Source organism: Festucalex cinctus, chromosome 18, assembly GCF_051991245.1.
Source record: "Festucalex cinctus isolate MCC-2025b chromosome 18, RoL_Fcin_1.0, whole genome shotgun sequence".
Lineage (NCBI taxonomy): Eukaryota > Metazoa > Chordata > Actinopteri > Syngnathiformes > Syngnathidae > Festucalex > Festucalex cinctus.
Genome location: NC_135428.1, coordinates 6,463,870 through 6,491,283, shown reverse-complemented (window position 1 = coordinate 6,491,283; position 27,414 = coordinate 6,463,870). Strand labels below are relative to the sequence as shown.

General features: G+C 40.0%; 1 protein-coding gene across 11 annotated transcripts in view; it reads right to left on the bottom strand.

The window, feature by feature from the left end:
* The window catches only part of LOC144005816 (RNA-binding protein Musashi homolog 2), a 271,115-nt gene that overhangs the window by 115,613 nt on the left and 128,088 nt on the right, over positions 1 to 27,414 (bottom strand). For all 11 annotated transcript variants that reach the window (XM_077504186.1, XM_077504187.1, XM_077504189.1 and 8 more), the window contains exon 7: positions 5,745 to 5,793. In XM_077504186.1, coding sequence (XP_077360312.1) covers positions 5,745 to 5,793 — 49 coding nt within the window. The remainder of the gene's footprint in view (positions 1 to 5,744; positions 5,794 to 27,414) is intronic.

Genomic DNA, 27,414 nt, shown 5'->3' with positions numbered 1-27,414 from the left:
AGCTACGCTAATGGGTGCTGCCTGCGTGCTAACTTATACTGAGCAATATTTAAGAAACTTACACATGGATTTCATCATTCATGTTAATGGTGTAATTAAAAAAGGAAGAGAGGAGGAGAGAAGGTGTGGAAATAAACAGAGGTGCCACCTTTAATATTTTAGCTCACACCTTTGAAGCAAGTAAATGAAGTCAAGGTCTTGAGGAAAAGGTCAGGATTTATGAAGCTTTTATTGGATTATCTTGCTGTAGAAATTAAAACCAATTAATTGCCTAAACATAATTTTCAAAATGTAAATATTGTATGTCTTCCTCTCATAAGTTAAATTTACTAATGATACTAGTGTTACGTAGAATAAATGAGCCGTTTTAGATTTCAGATGTTTAAAAGATTTCATTAGGCTTCACTGATCACCGATCGACAAGTTTTTTTTGTTTTATAAATAAGAAAAAAAAAAGATAATCGATTACCGTTTCAATCAGAATATGGAGCAATATATCTATTTTAAATACTTTTACTTTTTACATTTATTTAAATTTTTTATTTTAAATACTGAAATTTTCTCAGATTTACTGGTGCTCAGGTAGAGCATGATACATGATGCTTCTGCTTTCTACTTTCTGCTCCCAGCTACGGTCACCGGCGAGCCCCGAATGAGGTTGAAAGGAGGAGTAAAGCATGTTAGTCTCCTCCTGCTATTACATAGCCTCCCCACCGCAAAGACTCCAACAACGACACTTCCACAGACGCTATGTCGAGAACTTTTACCAATCCCACACACCTAGCATCACATCGCTCCTTGCTTGTGCAAGTGAGCCAAAGGCCTGCCCTCAGCCTCCCCAGGCAAATGCTCTACAGTCAGCTTTTCAACAGCCGGACATATCCTAGGAGTCAAAAAGGATCACTTCAAGCCCCTCCGGAAGCAGCGCAACATCACTCCTACAGCACTCGAATCTAAGGCTGCTGATCGCCACACAGGAGTTCAACCTGCCACCAGGGAATTGTTCACCTTCAGGAGCAGTCCACGGAGAGGAGGATGCAGAGAGGTATCAACATGCGGCAGGGCTCACACCCTCCAGTGCCACCGCCACTGTACCTATATGTAGCAAGACATCTATCTATCTGTCTATCTATCTGTCTTATCTTTGCTATTGTATCATTTATGAATGTATTGCTCATTTATTTAATGTTTCCATGCGGCTGACATAAATGAGCTTGGAGGGTCTACAATTTCAGGGTTGAAGTCGTACTAGCTTTGCTTCTTATTCTCGTCTGGTCTGCTTTGCATAGTGGCAACAGTTTTGCTCACTCTGGTCAGATGACGTCACCGGAAAAGGTAGTGATAGGCTTGTTTTTTATTTATTTACTTCCTTAAAATAATAAAGGATTAATTAAAATGTGTTTGTATCTGGAATGGAGGCACAGACACTGTGAGTCCTAAGTCGAATGTCGACATTGCCAATTTAACAAAGACACATTTGTGTTTTTGACTATTGTGAATTTCAATGTTTGATCTTAATAAGATTTTGGGCAATCACAAGCTTCCAACTTTGTGAGAAAAGTTTGAGGAATGCATTTTTGTGTTTCTGTATTAGTGCTTCAGGGCAAGAATTAAGGTCCATGCTGAGATGAGGTTTTTCTCGGGAAAAAAACTGTGCAGAGATCCTTGTTCCAGAAAACACCTTTGAAATGAAAGTCCAACATCAGTGCCTTTTAACTAGTGTTGTTCCGATGCCGTTTTTTGGCCCCTGATACCGATACTGATACCCAGCTTTGCAGTATCGGCCGATACCCATACAATACTGATATTTTTTTTTTTTCCTCAACATGAAAAAGCTGTCCTGCTATTGGTTCAGAGCATTCAGGGGCCAATAGGATATCTTAGATCGGCATGCAGTGAACATGTCACATGCCAGTAAATGTTGTGCACGAGCAAGACACAAGACGCTGCATCCAAAATCCTATAATAGCGTTGGAATTAATGGTATCGGCATGTTACTTGTGAGTACTCACCGATACCGATACCACTGTTTTAATGCAGTATCGGCACTTCTGCCGATGCCAGTATCGGTATCGGAACAACACTACTTTTAACCCTCATAAATATACTTAAAAAAAAAAAAAAAAGTCAAATGACTACCATACTTCATTTTCACTTCGTGTGTCTAGTGACCAGTCCCATTACATTTGTCCATATAGTTTTTGTTGTCTCCGCCTGCTCCATACAGTACATAACAAATGCTTTTGGATCTATTGCTATGCACTCCCTTCCTTGTCCTATTAAAACATGCAAATATAAGCCAAAATACCCTGTAAAGAGTGTATGAATGCACACATCCCTACTTGCTACAAAATGAGCTCCAGGAGAAAAGAGAAGGTGGAATAGAGGCGGAGCAACAAGGGTACTGCGGTAAAACATGGAACAATAGGTGCCCTCTGGCATCAACCCCCGGACGGTCCAAGCTGCTCACCAAAGGTATTGAAGTCGTCCACAATGAACGGCTGCTGAGGCAAGAGCGGCTTTGGAGAGTTCAATTTCCAACACAATCGGCAGTATTCTACTCCTTTAAATGCCAAGGAGATGGTGCTCTACACGGGCCTTTGTTGGGGGCTTTGCTTATGGCGATTGTCCTCTAAGCAGGAGACACGACGGGAGAAAGACGAGAGGTGGTGAAGTCGGGCAGGGTGTGGGGCAAGAGACGAAAAAGACTGCAGGAGATAGTGAGTGAAAGGGAGCAGAAAAAAGCAAAAAGAAATAAAATGGGAAATGTAGAGAATGTCTGTGGCATTCGTTCGTTCGGCCTCACAGGGACCGTCTGAAGGACAATGCTGCTACTATTGGAGTGTGACGTTTGTCCTCTATCTAATTCAGTGCGGCTCCACAGAAATCACACTTATAATCAGGTGTCAATCATGCATCTTCTGCACACCTAGACAGATAGTAATAAGCAATTACTATTTTTTTTTCCATAACCTCTACAGGGGATTGTTTACTTTGACAGTTTTTAGACAATAATGTATTACTATTACAACTTTAAAAATATGATCATGAACTGTAGGAAGTTGCATATTGGCATAATGGATTTAGATGGATATAAATGAGCTATTGTTGAGCTTTTATTTTTATTTTTTACATACGACAGCAAAAGCTGGAATTATTTTTTCATGACTCAATCTGTAGGATAAAAATCTACACAGGTGGGAAATTGATTTGGACTGCAGGCAGCTAGCTGTGTAGTCAGTGGACCAAGGCACTGCTTTCACTTATATTTAATGCCCTTTCCTTTGTGGTCATGGAGCAGTCGAGTCATTAATATTACACAACCACACCAGTGGCACTGTTGAATTATTAACATTTTCTTATGGGTCTGTAATATTCAAAGTGTTTCATCTTGGAGACCTGTTGTCTCAAGATAAAAGCGGTAAATGTCTTCTGTTTCAAATTCCCACTGGAACAAAATATCAAAATGCTATTAAGAGAACCACTGAGTGTAGAAACTAACTGCACCTGCCTCCTGCCTCATTGTCACACTCAATATAAATACGGCTGTTGTCATCAAAAAAAAAAAAAAAAAAAAAAAAAAAAAATCACAACCGAGGCTTTGTCTCTGTCATTGTGTTCATTTGAAGGGCATTTTGCAGCCCATAGGCAAACGTCTAATAAAGTCCCGGAGCGGCGTGTCCGTCCGTCCTCTCTCAGTAAAGGCTGCCTATGCAGCAGACGAGGGAGAAAGAGGAGAAGAGGGAGAAAACGCCTTCGTCTCAAAGACCTCACACTGGGTCCTGTCATGACAGATCAAAATCCCCTCAAAGCCATAGATCACTTCCGCTATAGTTCACATGTTCCACACTTGGAAACTGTTTACCAGGCTCAAAGAGTTTGTCTACACAGCATACTCACACAGATACAGAGGAGAAAGGAGTGGGAGAGACTGTAATGCACACTATAACCCTGTTTCAAGAGAGAAACGATTACTGCGTTCAATTGTCAAAAGCCACGTTTCAATCACTATTGTTCATTTTGGTACAGATTGGTAAACAGGGGACAAATTTCCAATTTCACTTGCAAGGTGCATGGAGTTAATGGAGCTAATGGTCCCAGGTGTGTTGGAACAATTACAAGCCGATGTAATGCACTTTATTTTGGAGTCAGCCAGTCCACCCTCAAGCGTCACCAGTTGGTCCAAAATGCTGCAGCTTGTCTCCTAATTGGTGCTCGTAGGAGGGAGCACGTAACTGCCTGTACAATTTTGAGTTTATTTTAAGGTTATTTTATTTGTTTTTAAATATTTAAAATTCAACTTGCACCTTGAGTTGCTAGATAACAAGTGAGAGCAGACAGTGGACAAGTTAGTCGTCCATTGCTGGAGCTCTCCATTGCAAGCTGGCGAGACTTAATTGTTTGCCGAGCTGCTCGCTCGACCAATGACGAAAAAATACAGACAAGATTGTTCTCATGACATACAAGTAGGAATTGTCCAGGCTAGCTAAGCGCCCCCTCATTTGAATAATATTTCCACTTGGCAGTATGGCCTAAAACTGCCAAAATTAAAAATAAATAAATGACTAAATAAATAAATAAATAAATATATAAATGACTAAAAGTGAAAATAAAAATAGATATAAAAATATAATTAAAAAATTAAATACAAATATATTTATTTATATATTTATTTATATATTTTTTTGCTCTTTTTATTTCCATTTATATTTATTTTTTGGAAATAATTTACAAATTAGAATTTTTTAGAATTTATAATTTTTTAGAACCTAATTTGCTTGTGAAGCGATCAATATGTGCTTGCATTAGCAAGGAACCGCCTCAATATTGTTATTAAAGATTGTAGGTGGTTTATATGCATTTCTGTTATGTACAAAAGCACAATCTTGTGCTTTTTTTAGTATGAGGTTTTTTTTTTTTGTTTTTTTATATCGCCAACCCCCCACAATATACGTGATAATTATCGCAATCGTGACCTTCATATCGTGATAATATCGTATCGTGATGTTTGGATATCGTTACATCCCTAGTTCAGTGTGAAGGAGGGACGAACTAACAAGAAAACTGAATGATGTGACAGGAAAGCCTGCATCCTTCTCTTGTGGAAGTACCTGTCAGTGCCTTTTGACTACCCACAGACACAATGATCGAGACGGAGAGAGAAGGACAGAGAGAGACAGACAGAAAGAGACACGCACATCAACAGAGCGAGGCCCGCTGTTACTTTTAAGTTCCTCTAACAGCCAAGAGAAGCGGTCCGGATAAACGACAGCCCGATGTGTGGTAACCAGTGGTTAAATCCAGCCTTTGAGTGTGCTGTTTGGCTTAAACACACAGTGCTGGCTTATGGCGCAAGGAGGAAACCTGTCTTTGGAAAGTCCTCTGCTTGAGAGAGAAACGTTCCCTCATCTAAAGATAAGACGCCGATGAGCGTGCGATAAAGTCAGTGCTTCTCCTGGGCGTTATCTGACACTGTTATCTGACTGCACAGCACCCAGCATCTCACAATCTCACACCCTTTAAGCACATCTCTGAAACGCGCAAACACCGTGACCTGCACAAGTACACACAAGCTAATGCTGAAGCATTCTAAACACCGTACCATCTTATTGATCAGTTTGACACGCTCTCATTGTTCAACAGATGAGACACCTAATATCATGTGAAATGGAACTGTTCTGTGTTATCGCACAAGGAAAGGACATAAAATGACTGCTTTTTTTTTCAGTTTACTGTGTACTCACCTCTATGTCTGTTCGTAGTCTTATCAAACATAAGCATGGCATCGTCAACCTGAAAGAGAGGAAAGAATAAGCCTTTGTTAGTAAGTGTTTTGCGTCATCTTCTGACAAACTCATTCGAGTTCATTAATGGCAGATCATCTGAAAAATAACCACCGCGGCGCCCTTTCTGATCCTCTGGCACAGATATGTGAGTGAAAAGTGGCAGAAAATGACAATAATGACAAGCACTGAGGAAAATGGAGAACTGTTTGGACAATTTGTTTGATGAACACCGATGTCCATTCTTGGGGAAGGAGACGGATAAATGCATTACGCTAAGCGAAAGTGAGACAAATGGCCATCCGTCCTCATCTCACAGGCGCGGCAGCAGGAGCATCCACCATAATATCATCCCTCATCATGTCCAATAAAGCCACACACAGATAGTCAGGCTGCATTTTTCCTTCACGCATCTCCTATCCACAGACAACCTGTGATTTTTATATCTTTGAAGAACTGCTTTAAAAACAGAGTGAGGCATGCTCATTCACTCCGTAATTTTGTCTTTGGGGGGAATATAAAAAGGACAGAGAGCCGGGGAACAGCGGCAGACAGGGGAGTGAGAAAAAAAAAAAGCGAGAACGCTGCACCGCTCGCTTCCTGGTTATGGTTTCTAGGTAAGTGTAACGATGTACCTCCAAGGCTTTATGCCGTGCGGGGGAAATGCGTGCGCACAGGCCCGTGTCTGTGTTTTTCATGGGAGGGTGGAAAAGCTTTGGGAGAAGATGGGACGAGACAAGAATAGGGGTCTCAGTCAAGCAGAACTGTCTGATTGGATAAAAAGTAGTCCCTGGCAGCCAGGCAGACTCGCACTGGCACACTGCTCTTGCCACGCTCTCGCTGCACATTTGGCGCAGATGTTGACGTTGCCAGGCAAGATGTTGGCATGGCGTGTGGAACCTGCTGATTTTCTGCACAGCTCACCAACCACATGCAGCTCTTTGGGATTTTTTAGTTTTGCGCGTGAAGGTAACTCTCATTTGGATAAGGTGGCTAACACAAATTATAGCGAAAGAAACATATGCAATCACATCACTGCTGCAATCCATCTTGTAGTTGGGCACAGCAGACAGGGATGGAAAACATTGACAGGCCGGGAGTAGGGATTCTATCTCACCATCCTTTGGACCATCCACGCACAAGTCCACTTTGCTAACTTGTTGCGTCTTCACTTTGAATGGTACAGTAGTATACCTGTACTTCAGGTGACCCGATTTTCAAAATTAAAAACTAGGACATGGTAATTCACAAATCTACTCATTAAATTTGTCAGCCTTGCCTAGCGTAGCTGTCACCTGGCTGTTGTGTTGATGTATATGATTGTGTATTTCTGTGTGGAGAAGTTTGAATGTAATTAGAGCTGATTTAGAGCTCAGTCTGTTGGTTATTATTTTGTCTTTTTGATATTAGAGTTACTCTGGTGAATCTCAGTCAGTCAGTCAAAAAATGAGCACCTTGCGGGAGGTATGTAAAAGTGACAGAACAGCCACCAAGAGATTTTAAGTTGAGTCAACCTAAGTACCTTCTTGAAAATATTTTAACATTGAACAGTGAAACACTGATGATTATAATGCAGCTTGTGCTATTTCTTTAATATTTGTCTTTTGAATGTTTGATCTCTACTGCAGAGAACGGTTGAAGCAATGGCAGTTATTGCAATAACAGGCCAGCAGGTGGCAGCAGAGAATAAGAGATCAACAAGGGCCATGTTAAAACAAGCTGTTTTTTCCCACAGTTCTAAGCAGATTTGTGAATAATGATGTAACTTAGCTATATTATAATGCTAATTGCTGCAAAACGGAAACAGATAGAAATGTTTTTTTTTTTTCCTGATGAAAGAAGAGACTAATCTTTCTTTTGGTAGGTTCCATGTTTTGATAGCAATAGAACATAATATTCTGTGGGCCATGCAAAATCAGTCAAAATACAGGGAAACCGCCGAGGTTGCTTCAGTGAAAATGGCTGGGAGTGAATGAGTTAATAAACCCTAGTCAACAGGGAAAACGGGAGCCACACATATGTGTATATATTCTACATCCAAATAAAATACATGCCAGCGGTAAGAACATGATCACCAGTTCATAACTTGCCTAGAATAAACACGTTTAACGCAACAGACACATAAATACAAAAGCTAGAGCAAACTTTTTGAGTTTTGCTACCTGTGAGAAATATGCTACCTAATTGTTATATGATGGGACAACATAAAATGTTAGTGCTAAGCAATAACACCAGCAGCAACAGCTTTATCAAGAGACATTTATAATATCATCTGTCCTCGCGTTATCTCACAGAAATCACATTACAGTGAGAGAAAGTGTGATAACTGCAGTTTGTAGTTGGGGAGATTGCGACTGCATTGCCTTTGTATAAAAGGACAATGAAGAAAAAAAGAGACACTTTTGCTGGAAAGGAAAACATTGTGAGAAGTACCAAGCGGTACTCCCTGAACTGATGTCATTCAATTAAATGTGAGAAGATATGAGGTGTTTATTTATCACTCCTTAACACTAAAATTTGACATTATAACTTGTAACTGTGGCAGATGGAAACGATTGTTAATCAACTGCTAAACATTTGTCTGTTATTTTAAAGTGGAATTCAACCTTAAACATTTCTTGACAATAATATGTTATGTGGCCTCACTAGTCTAAACATCACATTCTGATTTAATATTACAATTGTGGAGTTAGAGTTAGGAAGCAAAATCCAGCTATTTTTATTTTCATCTCAGGGGGCGGCCATTTTGCCACTTGCTGTTGACTGAAGATGACATCAATGTTGCTTAGGGCTCAGGCAACTACCAATGATAGCTCAGCAACTATGATGTCATCTTCAGTCGCCAGCAAGTGGCAAAATGGCCGCCCCCTAAGATGGATAAAAATGGCTGGATTTTGCTTCTTAACTCATATTCCACTAACGCAATATTAACCATCCATCCATCCATCCATCCATCCATCCATTTTCTTGACCGCTTATTCCTCACAAGGGTCGCGGGGGCTGCTGGAGCCTATCTCAGCTGGCTTTGGGCAGTAGGCGGGGGACACCCTGGACTGGTTGCCAGCCAATCGCAGGGCACACAGAGACGAGCACACCTACGGACAATTCGGAGCGCCCAATCAACCTGCCATGCACGTCTTTGGAATGTGGGAGGAGACCGGAGTACCCGGAGAAGACCCACGCGGGCACGGGGAGAACATGTAAACTCCACCCAGGACGGCCGGAGCCTGGACTCGAACCCGAGTCCTCAGAGCTCAATATTAACCAAAATACCATATTTAGACCAGTGGGGCTGCATAGAACATATTATCAAAAACATTTTTGGGGGGTTGACTTTGCTTTTAAAAGTCAATGCTGACAGAAAGAATAGCATTTGATTTCATCCAGTGTCCATTTTACTGAATTCTGACTGTCTGCTTGAATTATGTAACAACCTAACACTATCAACAACCAGGCGGCCTTGCTAGAAGTCCGCATTCCACCATTTCTGCTGCTACGGATACGATTGAAAGCATTGCCAGCCCAAGGCAGAAAGCTGAAGGGAGATCTGTTAAAGGAAGTGTGTTATATAAATATATGATGCTGTGACATCATTAGAGGAGAACCATGCTGTCATACAAGGAACACTGATTCATAGTGAAGCACTGATGGGCATTCTAACAGCCAACGAGCGCATCATGCGAGGGTCACACTCTCGCAGGTCGAGCGACGTCGCCTCGCTCTCTGTCACTCTCGGTCGGGCTCTCCCGTTCGCTCTCTCCGGCACCAGCAGACTCTATAGAACCATCTCCTGTGCTTGAGGGCTTTTCAATGTAGTTATTCAAGCAGAACACAACTGTGTGCCTCCATCTGATAGAAGGTTAAGGACCTCTTCACTGCGCACAAAAAAGCCCGCCACACAGAGGTGAGACCAGGCTCACCTCAGGGAAGAAATCTTTCTCTGTCCTCCTCCTCCTTCGCTTTCACTCTTTCCTTTTCTCCTGGCTTGGTGAAAAGAAAGGTTCAAAGGATAATGGCTGTCTTATCACTATGTAAAAGGGGAAAGGGAACTCCAGCGAAGTGGCTGGCCTTTTGTGACAATGAAGAAAAGAGCAGAAGTCTATTTTGCGGTGGTATATGCACTGGAACCATCCATGACCACTTAAAAATTGGAGAGTGCTGAGAGGCAGTTGAGGGGGCAAGAGGCCAGGCAGCTCTTTAACTAAACCTGCAGCAAATAACACATCCTAACCAGGCCAACAGGTGAAGAGAAGACATGAGATGACGACTCATTTGGCTTCTTGAAGCTTCGTGTAAATTTCAACACATTTGTGAGGAAACCCCCACAAAATTGATTTTCTTTATAATTAGCTGTGGCCAAGCAGTGCTGACCTTATTTTGAAAAGTAGTCGCAAGTGGGGCAAAAAACGACAAGAGTGGAAATCGTTCTTCTGATTGTCCTTCACTTCAACTTACGGATACAAATTTAAGAAGCAAAACTACATTTTTAAACCCAATTCCCACTGGCTACAGAACGGACGCGGATAGAAAACAAGGATAGAACGCATTCAAGTCTATGTGTCAATTCACACCAGCTGCGGAGCGGTGCGTCTGCGGTACGGAAGGCTATGCGGCGATGCGGAAGGTTTCCGCAAGTGTTCTATTTTTTCCCCAGACGTCGCATGCAGATTTTGAAGAAATTACACAAGCCGGACCGGAAGTCGCGCGTCTCGCATCAAGGTAAGTCCGGTATATTTAAAAATAAAACCGTTTGCGAACTTATTTGGGAGGGAAGCTAGCTAGCTACATAGCATGACATGAGTCGCACATTTAAGACAAAAAAATGAGCTCAATATATTAAACATGACAAAATAACACTATTTAAACACACACTGTACTTACCCATGGTAGAAGTCCCAGAAATAATGTCCAAAAAGCATACCGATGCGACAACAGGCAAACGTGGATATTGTTAACAAAATAGGACTCTATATACACACACGGTTGTTATTGCGTGAACTCAACTCTCCAGCGTGAACCCCGCGTGATTTTGTGGTCTGGAGGGTTCAGATTTCCCGGACACGCAACGCACGCGGTGTGAATTGCAGTACGGGAAAACGCATCGCGTCATTTCCGCAGTCAGTGTGAATTGGGCTGAGGAACCTGTTGGCCACCTCATGTTCAAACCGCATGTAAAATAGGATTAAGATTTGATTTTAAATCTGATGAAACCTAAAACTAAATGTCATGGTGAAATCTGAGTAAAATGAAAACCGCCTATTTTCTGGTTTTCAATTCTTTTTTCCTGCATGAATTGTCCCTGCTGTCTAATAATGAGCGTTTCGCCAATCTCATTCCTCGGGAGTGTGGTATGCTGCTTGCCTTTATGTGTTCCATTCCCATCTGTGTCTTGCGTCTGTTTATGTGTCTGTGAATCAATTGTTTGCTTATGCCGATGTCCCATATTTGCTGTCCCAACAGTATAATTTTGTTCACTTGAGAAACTGGTTGATTTGGTTATGTTAGTTCTCGAATCAGTCTTGCCGTAGTACTAGTAGTGCTTTTAGATATACAGTTTTTAGCCTGAATTAGATACACATACATATGTACGGATAAAAACGGTGCATTTTCTACTTTCAGAAAATAAATCCATAACAAAAGACAAATACATGATGATTTGGAAAAAAAAAGTTCTGTGAGTGATGAATTATGTATCAAAGGACAAAGGCATCAATAAGGGCTAATGTGCTATGTTTGGATTGGAAAACAGCAGACCTGCCAGGTGACAGGGGGAGATTTAAGAGCTCTGGAAATGAATTATGACAGCGATTTAGATGGGTGTCAACCGTGCATTTACATTCAACTCATGGCAGGAAAGCTACCGGAGGAGCTTTTTCTGCAATTTGGGGTGACACTGATATGGATGATATCTGATGCCAAACAAAGTCAGGTCATAACCACATACGGTCACCTAGAACTCTTTGTGTTGTTGTTTTGAGCTATCACGACTGTTTTTGGAGTTACATATACCCGGTGCCATTAATTTTGTCTTTTTGGATTACAAACACACCTTAGACGTTCACCAATGTAATGAAATCGCTAATGAATTGGAAGAAACATTTTTAAGCCTCCTTGTTGTCAAGCATCCATCTTCCTCGGCAGTCATTGAGCAGTAGAGTGATTCCCCAAATTCTCTTGGGTTTGAACTGCACCATAGCTTTTCAAAGGGAGCGGGGTAAAAGGGTGTTGATAAAAAAAAAATCCCCATAGAGCTCAATGAAGTATCACATCATTAGGATCATTACCATTATGACAAATAAGGGTCATGGTCAAGGAGAAAGCTCAGCTGGCTCTGCCCCTTCATCAACACTCCCTTTTGCAGAGTAGATCACCTCATATTCTATTTCAGTGACGACAATTAGGAGAGAAATGATAGCAGCCCAGCGACAATGGACAAATTTGTAACAACCCTTTCAATTGTTCTTTTGTAGAGGGGAGTCTATATCATTGTCAGAGGAGGTTGAATTGCGCACAGAGCTGCATTCACGCTCGAGTGCCTTTCCAAGTGGTGGTTTAACAAAGAGCAGAGGGCTAAATTTTTGCTTCCTTTCAGCTCTTGTAATTACACATTTCCGGGGGCAAGTTTTCTTAATTGTTAGCCTATGGGTGGCTTTCGGTCATGCAACAGAGAGCGCAAGAAATATACTGGATAGTTAAGGAATTAGAAGGTCGTGTGCTGATCAGTTGCTTCTCAGCATCAATTGCATTAGGCTGGAGGTTGTTCACCATAGAGATGAGCCTTTCTCTTTCTACAAATCTACAATCGTCATGACAGTGATCTGACCAGCTTTCTTGTTATCAGGGATGGAAACTGATATTTCATGACTCCTCCCACCCATCTCATTGCTGCTTGTCTTGTTCCATCTGGATGAACCACTTGGCAGATCAGTAGCTCCTTGTCTCACTTTTGATTTGATAGTTTCTCGGGAAAGGTACAATGTGTCTTTAAAAGAAGCAGATTTATGGGTGTATGGGCAATTTTCAAAAATCCCATAATGAATATGAAAAGTTGCATTATTGCTTTGGTGTAAGTGTTATCTTGCATTATTATGTTTAAAAACACTTATTTTTTTCATTCGTAGTTCCTGATCAGCAAAATACCACAAAAGTTCAGTTGATACTACGACGTCGCAAGCAACAATACCTTGAAATAAAACCGGGTACTGACCGGGTACTGGCACCTGGTATTGTTATTCGCCCATAATTTAGATGTTAGAATAATCATTGCAAGTCAAATTACTGGATTAGTCCAGAATATATAAGTATTTATTACTGTTAAATGACAATTGCCCTAAAAAATATGTTTTCTAGCAGTCTTCTTGGTCATCTTCTATGGAGGACCAAAACTACCAAAATAAACAAATAAAAGTGAAAATAAAAAATGGATATAAAAAATGTAATTCAAAAACTAAAAAAAAAATATCTAAAAGGAAATGAAAACACACATATAAAAGTAAAAATGAATACATCACAAATAAAAAAATAAATACAAATATGAATAGAAATGTGAAAATAAATACAAAAATAAATATATAAAAACATGTAAATATTAATCAATAAATAAAAACACTAGTCTCTACTTTATTCATTTCATTTTGCATTGTGATTGATATTTAATTATATTGATATATTTATGTTTGCATTCATTTTGACGTTTATTTTTGTTTGTATATTTTTAATCTTTTTTTATTTTGTATTTATTGTTACTTTTATTTATTTATATCTGTTGTTTTAATTTCCATTTATATTATTTTTGTATTTAATTTAGAATTATATCTTCAGGTTCAGTTCACATTTATTTATTTATTTATTTATTTATTTATTATTTTGGTAGTTTTGGTCCTCCATAAATATCTGCGTAATTATTAATTATATACACCGTGGGCTGAACGTCAACACTTATTCAAACAAGTTTCCTTCATGTTGACATTAACAAAACGGCTTGAGAGAAGACAATTTCTCAAATGTGTCACAATTACATATTCATGAGGTCCCCTGCTCTGCATCCAAGGAGGTCGCTATGGTGATGCAAAGTGATGTTCTCGCAGAGAGCTTCTGCCGATCCAAGCGCACAGGCTCAGTGCGGCTCACAGACCAGCGAATGTACAATTAAAAAGACAGTCGTGCTGAGGGCGCACTCAGCTGCTATAAAAGAAACGTTATGAAAAGAAGATGCCTTTAGGAGGATTCTACATTTTTAAGTAGCGGCCATAACATTGTTTTGGTAAAATATGATTTCATTATAAGACAGCCTTCAGAAAAATAAAAATACAGTTGAAGAAAGTAATCAGTCTCCACAGTCTATTTTTTTTCTAGAAAATATCATTTTATGGGTGCTTGAACCCTGAAGTAATACCAATTATGCAGTCAAAATCTCTTCTTATCCTCGGTGGAATCATGTTTATATATTTTTTTTTATTCTGGTGTATCATGTTTACTGCAATAATTGTTTTCATAACGGGTCATTTTATAGGAAAATGACTGACTTGTTGCTGAACCTTTAAAGATGCAATGAATGAAGGGTATGCGTTATGATTTGGCTCATATGTGAGGCAGGCTCTCTGACTCGCTAATAGACATCTGAACATCACTTTGAAGGTCATGCCTTCCTGGACGAATGGGACCTCAGTCTGGTCCCACATTTGGCCTTCCACAGTCATATCGTCATACCTGAACTGCGTATGTTTGGAGGATGTTGGCCTTGCCCTTGTCCATCAATCTTCTCGTCTTCCTTTGCCAAGCTGCAGGAACTACCCATTGTGGAGTCATTTTATTAATAGGGCCCCTTTCCTCTCTGCCACTCTCGCAAGAGTGCCTCCTCTTTCTGTCAGAATAGAGTATGCCTGCAAGCCACCGCCATGAAACTACAGTGCCGGGGCTTTCCCTCATTCTCCCATGTGAAAGCTCAGCCAGGGAAATATTTTGCTTTCAAGCTAAAATAGTATTTGGAGAGGTGAGCAATCCTTAAGCCCCAGAGCAAACAGTTTAACACAGAGGACCTATTTAAAATGATTTTCTTCCTCCCTGCAAAGCCAATCTGATTTTTCTTACACACATGCGCGCACACGCACACCCACTCGCAATAGATTTTACAAAATGATGCACCTTTTTCCACTCCTCTTTTGTTAATGTATAAATAGCTCCAGGCAGAAATACGTACGGGTGCAAAAAAGGTCAAATGATGCAGTGATATGTTGAGGGGCACTGTGTAAAAATACGGTCCGTTGGAAGCAATGGGGTTACTTTAAATAGTGAAATGAGGTTGAAGAGAAGGTTGCAAAAGACGCAAAAGTTTACACTGCAAATAGACATCACGCCGTTGGATAATCAATTATTTATTCAAATGTCTTTAAGTCAGAATAGAAATACTTTCTGGGCACCTACACTTGACATTTCTGACAATTATTCAAGCTTTTTGAGTTTACAAGAAAAATGGTTCGATTTTGCAGGTTGCGGGTTTGAATCTAGCATTATGTGTCTGTTTAGGTACTGATGTAACAAGTGTCTGTTTACGAGACGTGATGTTCGTGATGTCAACCTTTAATTCGTTAGGTGATTTCTGGACCTATGTGAGGTCGTTCTTTAGTCCTTTACGATTCACTGTCTGTGGGTGCAGTCTGAGAATTGTGTGTGGTTTGTCGGATTATTGTCCACCTGTCCTGTGTACAGCGTCTCTGAGTTTTTGCCTCTCGATGTGCATAAATGGAGAAAAGCTTATTTGTGTCTGCATTTGGGATCCAAACCTTTCAGTACACAACAACATATGCTTGTGTCGGTTTACTCCAGCTTCTTCCCACATTCCAAAATTCGATCATAAGATGGATCAATACATCTATTTAAAAAATGTTTATATTTACTGTCAGTTTATATTTACTTTACAGTTGACTGTCGGCATTTGCGGGGCCTGGCTCAGCCCACAAATACCGAAAATCCACTTGTAATTGATGGCAATTGAAATGTATGGGGAAAAGAAATCTTCAAAAAAATGCTGATAAACATTTAATGTAACATGTCATTGATCGATCAGGCAAATTAAGACATTACAGCCGACCACGATATTGCAAAAAATGGAAAATATCGTCCGATCCCGATACAGCCGATCAGAATTGTTCTTACGTGTAAATGTGTGCCTGATGGTTATAATTTGTTTACGTATTATCTGTCGAAAATCACCATTGATCACCTCCTGAACATTTGCATTTATTCTCGCTGTCTCGATAGAAACTAGTAGTCAATCAGGTGGTTGATTAATCAATCACTGAGACTTTTGATGATTATGTGGAATTACGAGCCAATTCATCTTGAAGTAATTGAGGCAAGAATGGAGTGTGCTGTTGACTCCATCTCAACTCGTTTGGGTGGAATTAGTTTGTCATTTTGACAAATATAAAACATCCCGATGACAAAGTAACAAAAGTAATAAGCGGCCTTATTCTCTTTGTGATTTGTTGTACAAGTGCAGCGATGACAGCTCACTGTGAAAAACCTTGAGGTTTTTTTTTTTTTCCCTTCAGCGGAAAGGAACAATTAGCTGGAAGTTACACGAGTCTGGAAGAGAGCATGCAATTCTGTGTATTGCTCTTTTCTTTTTTTTGAAGGCTGTGAATCGAAACGCGGCCTTCTGTAGCCGCTGAGAGTACTCGAGGACAGAAATGTGCTTCTATTGCGCCTTTTGCAGCTGGGTTTTGAACCACCATTTAGAGGTAAGAGTTATTTATCGCACTCTATTCATGAATGAATGGAAGCTACTCACTGGCAGATCTGTTCTTGGAGTCAAGGTTTACGTGGTATACTTGGATATCATCAGGTGAACACCAAATGATCTGCCAGTTGAAGCAAAATCAAATGTATTTTGCACACAATGGCCACCAGTGGTTCTACCTCGCGCCTCACTTAGATTAAGCTCAAGCTTGAAGGACATTTCAATAATGTGTCATTTCTCCTAAGATTTGAATAGAATGAGCGCCGATAGAAAACTTTTCATCTCTTCACGCAAAACGCTTTCATCTGTTATTTTGTGATAGCCTGTCTCTCTCTTTGTCAGCACAAATACGGAAGGCCCTATTTGAATATGGTTACACATCCCTCTATTTATTAAAGCTTGGATTAACATGACAGGAAGTTTTGTCTGGGGGCTCTTTAAGATGGCTCAGAGAGGCAATCTGGTGACAGTAATAGGATCCAGCTAATATACTTGACTGATGCTCCTTTCCCAGTGTTATAAAGCAGAACAATGGGAGTAGGGTTCTGGGAGTGAATACATTGTGTTTGGTAATAGTGTGTGTATCCATGTGTGTATCTGGAGGACTATGGTGCGCTAATCAGCCAGAATACCATCACTTAGCAAATATACGGGCTGAGGAAATAAAAATACTAAAAGGTCACAGAGCAATTCCATCAGGACTTCTATTCTACAATTAACTGAATAGGCAAAGGATCTGACATTAGAGAGTGCAAGAGGAATATTTTAGCTCTGTGTCTCGGAGTTTGTCGAGATTTGTAAAAGGTTGGCTTTGAATATATGGAAATCTTTCTAATTGTATTTCTTTCTTTCTTCTTTTTCTATGCCGTACGAGTCACAAAGAAAATTAATTACTGGGGACATTTAAAAGGATCTTCTAAACTGCCCGACTTTATTTTCATTGTTGTTGAAAAATATGGCCGCCACAGCTTGCCTGCAGTTACGATTAAAAAAAATATATAAAAAGATTGTCAATTGCTCTTGACATGCTGAAGTTAGAGGATTTGGACGGATCCAAGCGATTATTGTCGATTAATTTGATAATCGATTACTTGTCAATTAATCTTGACAGCTCTATTGTCAATATATCAAAGGGCTGTTTCATTTGTAGACAGGGTGTATAGCAGGGGTCACCAACCCCCGGCCTGCAGGCACCAGGTAGCCTCCAAGGACTTAAATAGGTTACCAGTGATGGGGCATTGTGATTTTCTGGGAAAGTTGAACATTTTAACAATAGATAAGATTTATAAAGTGTTGTATGTTGATATGTATTGTGAGAAATCATTGACATGATCAGTTTCGCCCTGCCTTGTGTCAATCAATTTTAGTTCTCGATTTTTTTCCCCCCAACCAAATTTATTTGAGAGCACGTAGCCATTCTCACTAATCCGTCCGTCACCAAGAAGTAGCTCTCATTTTGAGCATTTCAATTGCTTTAATGAATTCTGTGCCAACAAACAAAACTTTGACAACACATGGAGGATCGACTAGTAAAGCGGGGTTAGCGGATCAAACTCGCATCTGCTTCCGAGATAGAAGGGAATCTGTGCATCTCCCCCAAACCTCTCAATACTAATTAACAATCTACTGATAGCGGCCAAATGCCAACAGTCATTAGCGCCCAGCAAGAACACAGATGTAGATGTGGATGCACTCAAACGTAGATGATATGTGGCCACCCATACCAAAGCGCCACAAACCATCTGTGGATAAGATATTAGATTACAAAATGTCCATTTTCAGCCCCACCAGGAAACAGGCCGCGATGGTGCAATCTGATCTGTCTTGTATGGCGACTGTTTAACACTTGCGCTTAAAGAAATGGATGACAAGTTCAATTCTGCAATTGCATTGGCCCTCTGACTTGTTCACTGATAGCGCTATTTGCATGCACTCAAGCAGCGTGCGCAGTAAACGCATCTGACAGTTATCTTTGATTTTATTTAGAAAGGATTTTCAGCGGGTGCCTGCATCGGAAAAAGATCCGCCGACCGCTCTTTCGCTTCCTGGTGCGATTTCTCTCTCGCTGAATCTGTCACTCCGCGCCTTGGTGACAGGGTCAGATAGAGAGAGCAAAGTGGTGAGAGGTGCGACCGTGTGAGCAGATGAGGGTCGCTCCGTGCGGAGGCCCTCAGCATGACACCCATCACGGCTACCCAGACAGACGCCAGTTGGTCCGAATAATGCCACCCACGCGGTCTCTGGGAGGGTGCCCAGAAACCATATGGAGGCCAGAAGCCAATGGACCACCAGGAGAAGACTGACATTTCAGGCTGGCCATTGTTAATCAAACTGAGCAGCCCATTAATGTCCATTAACCAAATATTTAATGATTGTACACAGCTCTTAGTGCTGATCACATAATAAGGGATGCGGAAGTCGATACCAGGCCTTATTTCTCGAGCTGTGACGATAATATCTTTATATTGCGATGTTAAATATTGTCGTCCTCATGTTATGATTTTAAAAGCAGCACATCTCCACCAAAAAAACACGACTTTTCGCCCACTTCAGCCAAACACAACAATGTGAACTACATAGACCATGATGCTTTGCGCTGCTGCATTTACAAAGTAATTCAAGATGGCGGAGAAGAGCAAACCTTCAGGTATGGATTTAGCAGAAAACTCAGGTTGCGATTGCAATTTTTTACAACATCATATTTCTAATGACCCACACTAGTGTGATAATTATGATATTGTGAGGTTCATATCATGATAATGTTGTTTAGATATTGTCCCATCTCTACTTACTTCGAGTATCGAAACTTGTGACGACAGCCGATTAACTGTTTTGCAATCCGAAATAAGAATAGAAAATAGATTTTATTTTCATTCACTCTTCCAACACAACTGAATCAAATGATAAGGATCATTATCAGGCTTGTGCAGAGCTTGCTGATGCTCCGATCATTTGATTCAGGTGTGTTGGAGGAGGGAAACATCTAAATCATGCAGCAAAGGGGCCTGGAGGACTGGAGTTGGTGACCCATGGACTTGTGGTATTGGTAGGCCTACTTGGCATTTATATCAGGGATTACTCAAGACTTGGGTATGTATTTAAAAAAAATAAAATAATAATAATAATAATAATAATAATAATAATAATAATAATAATAATTAATAGGCACTTGTACTGGTATTGGTTTGGAAAAAAAATAGTTCTGAACACCCCTAACGTGAAACATGGCTTCAACGTGACTACTCTATTCCCTGTACTCTACAATGACACCCACTATCAGGAATGCACCTAAAATTGTCTTGCCTTATCTCCTGACTTCCTGCCCCCATTTTATGACAGTGACACTCATCTTCCCCAGCCCTCTGATCTCGATGTCAACACACGAACGCAGCCCATCTGCAAGGCACACTCCAACGCAAACAGATCGAGCGCGCGCAAAATCAAGTCGAGAGTCTGCGTTCACCTGACAAGGTAACACGGTGTAAGGTGGCTTCCGTTAGCAGCTACCCAGCCTGGGCGAAGACGGTGGAATTTTACGAGCAGCAGGTAGGAGATCAAAGCTGGTGCTGACAGACTTGGCAAACACAAAGACGTATTCAACTCATCACTGTTTTCTTCGTGGCTTTCTGTCATGCTAAGGCGGGTTTATTAGTTGTCAGTGGGCCAGGTTGGCGGCTCTGCGGTCGTCCGCGGCTGGATTCAAACTTCTCCGGGCACGGCGATGACAGGATACGAGGCACTCTGCGGTTACTCGGTGGAATTCGAATGTCAATCGCCCTGCCCAGTGCCATCTCCCCCTCTCGCTCTCGTTTGTCATCTCTCCTCCCTCCCCTCTCCCCTGGTGTTTGTCAGGGCTGGTGATTAGCTGTCACCCTCTGCAGAAGCAGATAACACCCCGCGCAGCCTGTTTCCCCTCTGGGAGCATGCACACACGTAAAACAGGAAAACGCACAAATAAAGGCGCAAGCGTGTGTACACGCGTGCACACTAAAGACACTCGATAACGTAAAAATAGTCTCGTCCGCAGCCGTTTTGTATTCGTTTACCAAGATGTACTTATCCGTAACGTCTGCGGTAACTGGATGCCATTTAGATCTTATCACTCTTGACTGTGATTAATGTTCTGCGCATCGATTCTAATTGCAATTCCTTTCTTTTCAACAAATCTAAGATGCAATAAACAGTTTGTTGGCAATGTTACTCTGCATCTTTCCAAGCACAATTTGAGTTGGCCGCGAGAGCTGATTTTGAGACATTATGACTTGGCATTCGCCAACCCAGCTGCAGCTGTTGAATTGCCATCGCCGCATAATTCTTGCTCAACATTTTCCTGCTGTTTAAACTTCAAAGAGTACTTCAACACGCCTCACACTTTTTCTGACACGGTTGCACTTGTGACAAGCTTAGTTAAAATTGACAATTTTCTTCACCCGTTATTCCTCAACAATCTCTGCCGGAAAAAAAAAATAAATAAAAATTGACATTTTGCCAGAACAATTAATGTAGCAGTTAATATATCTTCAAGCTGCAGAAGTCCGGTGAGATTGCTTCTTTCTTCCTCTCCAACACATGATGATTTATTTATTCTTGTTTGTTACTTTTAAGTGCTGTAAAATCCCGTGCATAACACGCACTTGTGTATAATACGGTCTTGTGATTTGCTGCTATCCTTTATTATAGAGTTAATAATATGAATGAATAAAAAATCAAAACATTCCAATAAAGCTGTGAATGCTTTTAAAACAGGATTAACGTCTTTCAGAAATCATGTATTTGAAAATTTTGTTCATCAACTGTATGCTCTTTTAGTAATTGAAAAAGTCTTTACTTTGCTCTTAAATCTGCTTTAAATGTACTTTCAATTACAGTATTTGAAGCATATTGAGTTATGTTGTGTATGACGTGCTATAAATCAGTGATTATATTTTTTGTTTTTTTATTGGTACTGGTAAACGTCGAAACAATTTGAGTGCTATTCATAGGATTATACATTAATGTATCTTATTCTATTCTATACGGTGGCTTTGGTTGGCAAAAATATTCAAATATGTGACTTTCAATCAATTCAGCAAAAACTGCACCCACACCATTTCAAATATGGCTCCATTATACACAACAGTTCCCTTGAATTTGTCCAGAGTCATCATTTAAAAAAAAAAAAAAAAAAAGTACAACCAAAGCATAAGAGGCATCCAAATGTGCTGAGTCTGGGAGACTAAATTTTCAACGGGTTGCGTGGTGAAAGGTGTTTGCTATTTCTAAACCAAATGTGCCGAGCCAGACAACATTAGTTGCTCTTTCCACCTCAGTGGCAGGTGCTGCAGCAGCTGGACAAGGTGCGGAAGGATAAATGATCTTTTATTTATTTAGGTTTAAATGAAATGAATGGACGCAGATTAACTCATCAAGGAAAACGTTTTAGATTAGGATAAATTGTCAACTCATTAAATATATATTTCTAGGGATGGGTGAGTACCAATAACAGGTATTGGGCCGATATCAGACCTTATTTCAAGGTATGGTGGCCAATTGTGACCATTTTATGATCAGGAACTATAAATTAGAAGAATAAAAAAAAAAGCCATAAATTCATGTACCGTATTTTCCGCACTATAAGACGCACCTAAAAGCCTTCAATTTTTTCAAAAGCTGACCATGCGCCTTATAATCCAGTGCGCCTTATATATGGATCAATATTGAGCCGCAACAGGTCTCGCTGTCGGTGACCGTTGCACGATCGGTGACGCACATGCGCAGAAGATCCCGCCATCTTGGATCGCTAGCTAATACTAATATTTTACCTCAGAGAAAATAATAAAACAGCTGTTTATTCATTTTGGGAGTGAATGGTGTTGTCAGAAAGCTGGTTTGTAATCTATTAATAAAGTTTGACTGACCTATATGACTGTTTTGTTGACATTCCCTTTAGCGCAACACCATCTAATGGATGCATAACGTAACCCCATCCTCTACTATAGTGCCATATATATGGAAAAAGTTTTAAAATATGTCATTTGTTGAAGGTGCGCCTTATAGTGCGGAAAATACGGTAATTTTAACACAAAATATTATAGTGAAATATTATATGGATTTCTTTTAAATTAACTGCCATCCTTTTCTGTTTTTTTGTTGTTGTTGTTGTTAAATAAGTTTATGTATGAAAAATACTAGTGGTATTGGTAAAACAACTGGTATACTAATACACATTGTTAGTCTGAGATTTGCCCTCATCTATAATTTTCAACAACTTGTAGTAAACATGTCCTTGCTGATCTCATGCTCTCACATAAAGCTGTATATCAGAGTAAAACTTAATCTTCCACATGCTATGTTGATACAGTGACTTACAGCCAATCAAAGTCTCATGGCAACCGAATCCAGCATATGTGTTTTATTATTTAAAAGGACACAGGATATGTTTCTACTCCAAAGCAAAAATAACACTGGCATATACATAAATCAACATTAGCTGCATAATATTTCATTTGATCAAAAGGTTGGGAGACCCAGCTCGCAGAACAGCACCATCAATTCCCTTATGGTTTAACTTCATATTAATATGGCAGGAAAAGGCCCACCTCCACCCCCCACTTGCATCATTTCACTGCCACAATAGTAAGAAAGATTGCAATGTAGCAGATAAATAAAAACACAGCATGGATTTATCTTTTGCCCCTAAGCAGCTTTGTTCTGGGAACCCTTGAACAATGTTGGCTAATCATAGCATTTGAAACATTTCAATGTGTCATCTTGCAATACTCAAGAACAAGAGGTGATTTCTTAGGACATGACAGGCCTGTTATGGGAATATAATAGAAAAGTGAGGTAATAGGAGAGCAAAGGGCTGAAACAGAGAGGAGACAGAAGAGAAAGAGCACGCTGGGAGCACGATAAAGACAGCAAAGACAAAAACAGAAAACCAAAGACAAGGCGAGATCGCGCCCCTGCCTGTGTACATACGGCATCATGTACCAGAGCACAGAAAGACCAACACGTTGAGATAAGCACCTTTGCTCAGGCTTGCTTTTTAACGGTGCATTGGCAGCAGAAACCTATCAACAGCTGAATTCCTGTCTTTTTTTCTTTTTCTTTTTTTTCTCAGTATAGGCGTAAACAAATTATTCATCTATGTGTTGATGATGTTGACTAAAGCAGGCGCCATTACTCATTGGGGTTAGGGACTCCAAATAAATGAGGGGAAAAAAATGTTGCTGAAATTAAGAGATGGAAAATAAACATTTTCATCCCCAAACACATACAATTACATACTCTAATTGCTAGAGATGTTCAATACCACTTTCAATCAAGACGAGACTAGCGAGACGAGTACAAGTACTTAACCTCTAGGTTAAACAAAACAGGAAGCCAATTGGATGCACAAATACCACTAATTCAAATCAAACCAAATAATGTTGAGTTTCTAACAGAATCCGGAAGGTTTTGTGCTAACACTGCACAGGTATTTTGGAACTGTTCATAATTCCCTCCACCTTGAAAAAGGTCCAAATTCTAACTGAAGGAAAAAAGCCCCCAAAGCAGGATGCTGCAACTACCACATTTCACTCTGGGTACAAGTCTTCTTTCGTAGATGTGCAGTGTTGTATTTGCGCCAAATGTACCTTTTGGAAAGCTGGCCAAAAAGTTCAACCTCGGTTTCATCAGAATATAACACATTTTCGCTAGCTCCAGGCACTCCTTTGTGCCCAACGCCATCAGACTGTACAACAGTGGTGTGTACTGTGGGCCACAACTCAGAAGACTCTGTGCTTGGTGTTGTTTTTTTTCCCTCCTGCTGCTCTGTTTTTGTTTGGTTTAAAGAAAAAAAAAATAAAAATCACATGTCACTTTAACCTACCAAAAAAGTACGAAACCGTTCCTTATTTTATAACTCTGCCGTGTTCTATGTTCTGTTGTAACAACTTAATTTTTTTTTTATTTATTTATTCTTATTTTACCTTAATTTTCACACACATCTTTGGGAGATTCCAAGTTTATAGATTTGTAGGTTTATAGACCAGATGGATGATTGTTGTCCGCAGAGATGGGAAATAAAGTGCAAATACTTTATTTTACTTGAGTAGTTTTTTCAGTACGTCCCAAGTATTCATTTTTTAAACAACTTTTTACTTTTATCCGTTACTTTTTAAAATGAGTATATGTACTTTTTACTTGATACATTGTCAAAACGTCATTGCCTTTTGTTTTTAAATGCATGAAAACGATTAAAATACTTGACCTGGAAGAAAAAGCCGCTGTCAAATGTCTCCTCCGCCAATCATATTGCAGTTACTTCAGTATTGCTGTCAGCCTTTTTTTTTGGTGGCCACCCTGAGCAGTTTTCATCTCATATTTTCATCAATTTTGTAGGGACGACCTGTTCTTGGCACCGTCACCTATTTTCTCCACTTGATGCTGATCATATTCATTGTGTTCCAGATATGGATTTAGCTAGCAATGTTTATAATTACTCGACAGAATGATAGAAGACAGTCTTGTGAATGTCTCGACAAGAACACAGGAAGCCATTTTTTGTCTTACACCTACCTGCTCCTTTAAATCTTTAATGAATGCATTAATTTACTTGGCTCTCTTGATGGCACCCCATCTTAGTCAAGACAAAAAAAAAAAGATAATTGGATATTTGTAACATTTGTACCAAAATTGAGGGCAATCTGCCATCAGTTCTCCACCGAAACAATATATAATAAATGCGGAAAATGGACTCCAGGGATAAGACTGAGGTGTGACTGTGACCAGACAGCAAAATCATCTACGTAATCCGAATCGAAGCCCTCAAGGCTTTTATAGATCAACAGCATAGATTTTCTCTCTGTCTCCATTTCTACCTGGCTTAGGTTTAATTCAACTCAATTAAATCAACCACAGAGTTCCTAGAGAACACAGTCATTCATCGTTGAGTCGAGCTACTTCAGCTGAGCAAAACACAAAAACACTCCCTACCTGCTTTTTCTCCACAGACGCCGCGAGGGCAGTCAATCTAGTTTCAGCTCTAAAATGAACGCTGATGATCTCGCAAATGGCTTTAATGGATGTCCTGGCCTCACAATTACATCAGAAAATGTGCTCATTTTATTTTCGGTGGCATCCTATACCTGCCTTGGTATTTAATTAGCAGTTTTTATTTTGCATTTATTTATTTTGGAATTCTTATCTGTCAAAATGTGAGTGTGAAATTAGAAAAGTTATCCCTGACGCCAAAATACACCCTGGGGGTAAATGTGCCTTTCACGCAGCTTTTATTATGACAAAATCAACACAATAATCAACGAGAGCAAAACATCAACAAGGGTTTGCCCTTGAGTGACAGTTAGTAGCAGCAACAGACAGAGACCTCAGCTTCATCGCGGCTATATGAAACAGCTGCCGAAATGAACATCTTTCTTGACGGATACATATTTCATGAGTTGTGGACTCGCCGTTGACAATTTAGCATTGAATAATATATTCATCAATCCTCAACTAATGAATAGCTTGCTCGTGTGAAAAGAAGAAAGCGAATCGCCAATACAGCAAAGCAGCAATAGAATTAATGAGCGGTTGTGAAAGCTCAAATAATCTACTGATAGCTGCTCAGAAAAAGCCGGACCATTTCCGTTCCCCGCCTAACCTTTGTCTCTGGTCAAAGTTCCCCAGTCATGAATGCAGGAGAGGTTCCATAGTCTTCTCCGTGATTGTAGATTTCACAGATGTGTAAATGATGTTATGTGAGGCGCACTGAGTGAAGCTTTGATCTGCTATTCCGAAAACCGGGCTGTACGACAAAAGGCGAGAAAATCCTGAGCTCACGCAAGCCTTGTATAATGTAAAAACTGTCTGTCTGTGTGATCCGCTGCTGATCTGCGAGCACTCCAAGCTGTGAAAGGAGCTGCCCACACCTACACTGCAGATGTGCCCCATAGACAAAAACACAGATGGGAAGGTTGCGCTTTCCCAGCAATGTAGGGCAACACGGATATTGTTGCTGTCCATGTGTTCTGTATGTACTGTTTAAACCATTTCAATAAACAACCGACAACATACGCTTGATGATGGCTCCTTTATGACAAGTAATCTCATCTAATGGCCGCCAGACCTGTACTACTATGTTTCTTATGAGCACCAAAATTATATTAGAATGAACAAAGTCTGACTGATGCATGCAAATTATGAACTTTGAATCATTTGGCTTCACTAAATGTATTTACAACCAGACAAGAACAAAAGTAGATTTGTTGCTAAATATCAATTTGTCTCAACTATTACACATGTAGACACATTTGTTGGTCACTTTTTTGTTGACCAAAGAAAAACTAGCAATGGATGAAAATAGCCAAGAATGCCTAAGAAAAAAAAACATTGACTATTTTGAAGAGATCTGATCTGAATCTGATTGAACATCTTCGAACAGTGTTTGGTGATTGGGCCGATACTCGTCCTTATTTCAAGTTATCAGTACTAGGGATGTAACGATATCCAAACAACACGATACGATATTATCACGATATGAAGGTCACGATACGATAATTATCACAATATTGTGGGGAGGTTGGCGATATTTAAAAAAGGTCACAATATTGTAAAAAAAGCAAATTAGGTTCTCCTTTATCTGACAATTAGCATAGATTTTAAACATAGAAGGCCAAAACATCCCTAATGAAAATTAAATTTCACTAATAAACTAGACACTAGAGGGTGTTCGAAATGCACAAATGGAAATCAACCTGACTTTTTGTACAGATGCGTTCCTTTTAAATATTGTGAACATGACGACGACGATATTGTGGCAGTTTTAATATCACGATATCACGATATCGCCCTTATCGTGACATCCCTAATCAGTACCCGCGATAGCGACTGTTTCGATCAGGAACAAGACATTAGAAATAAGAA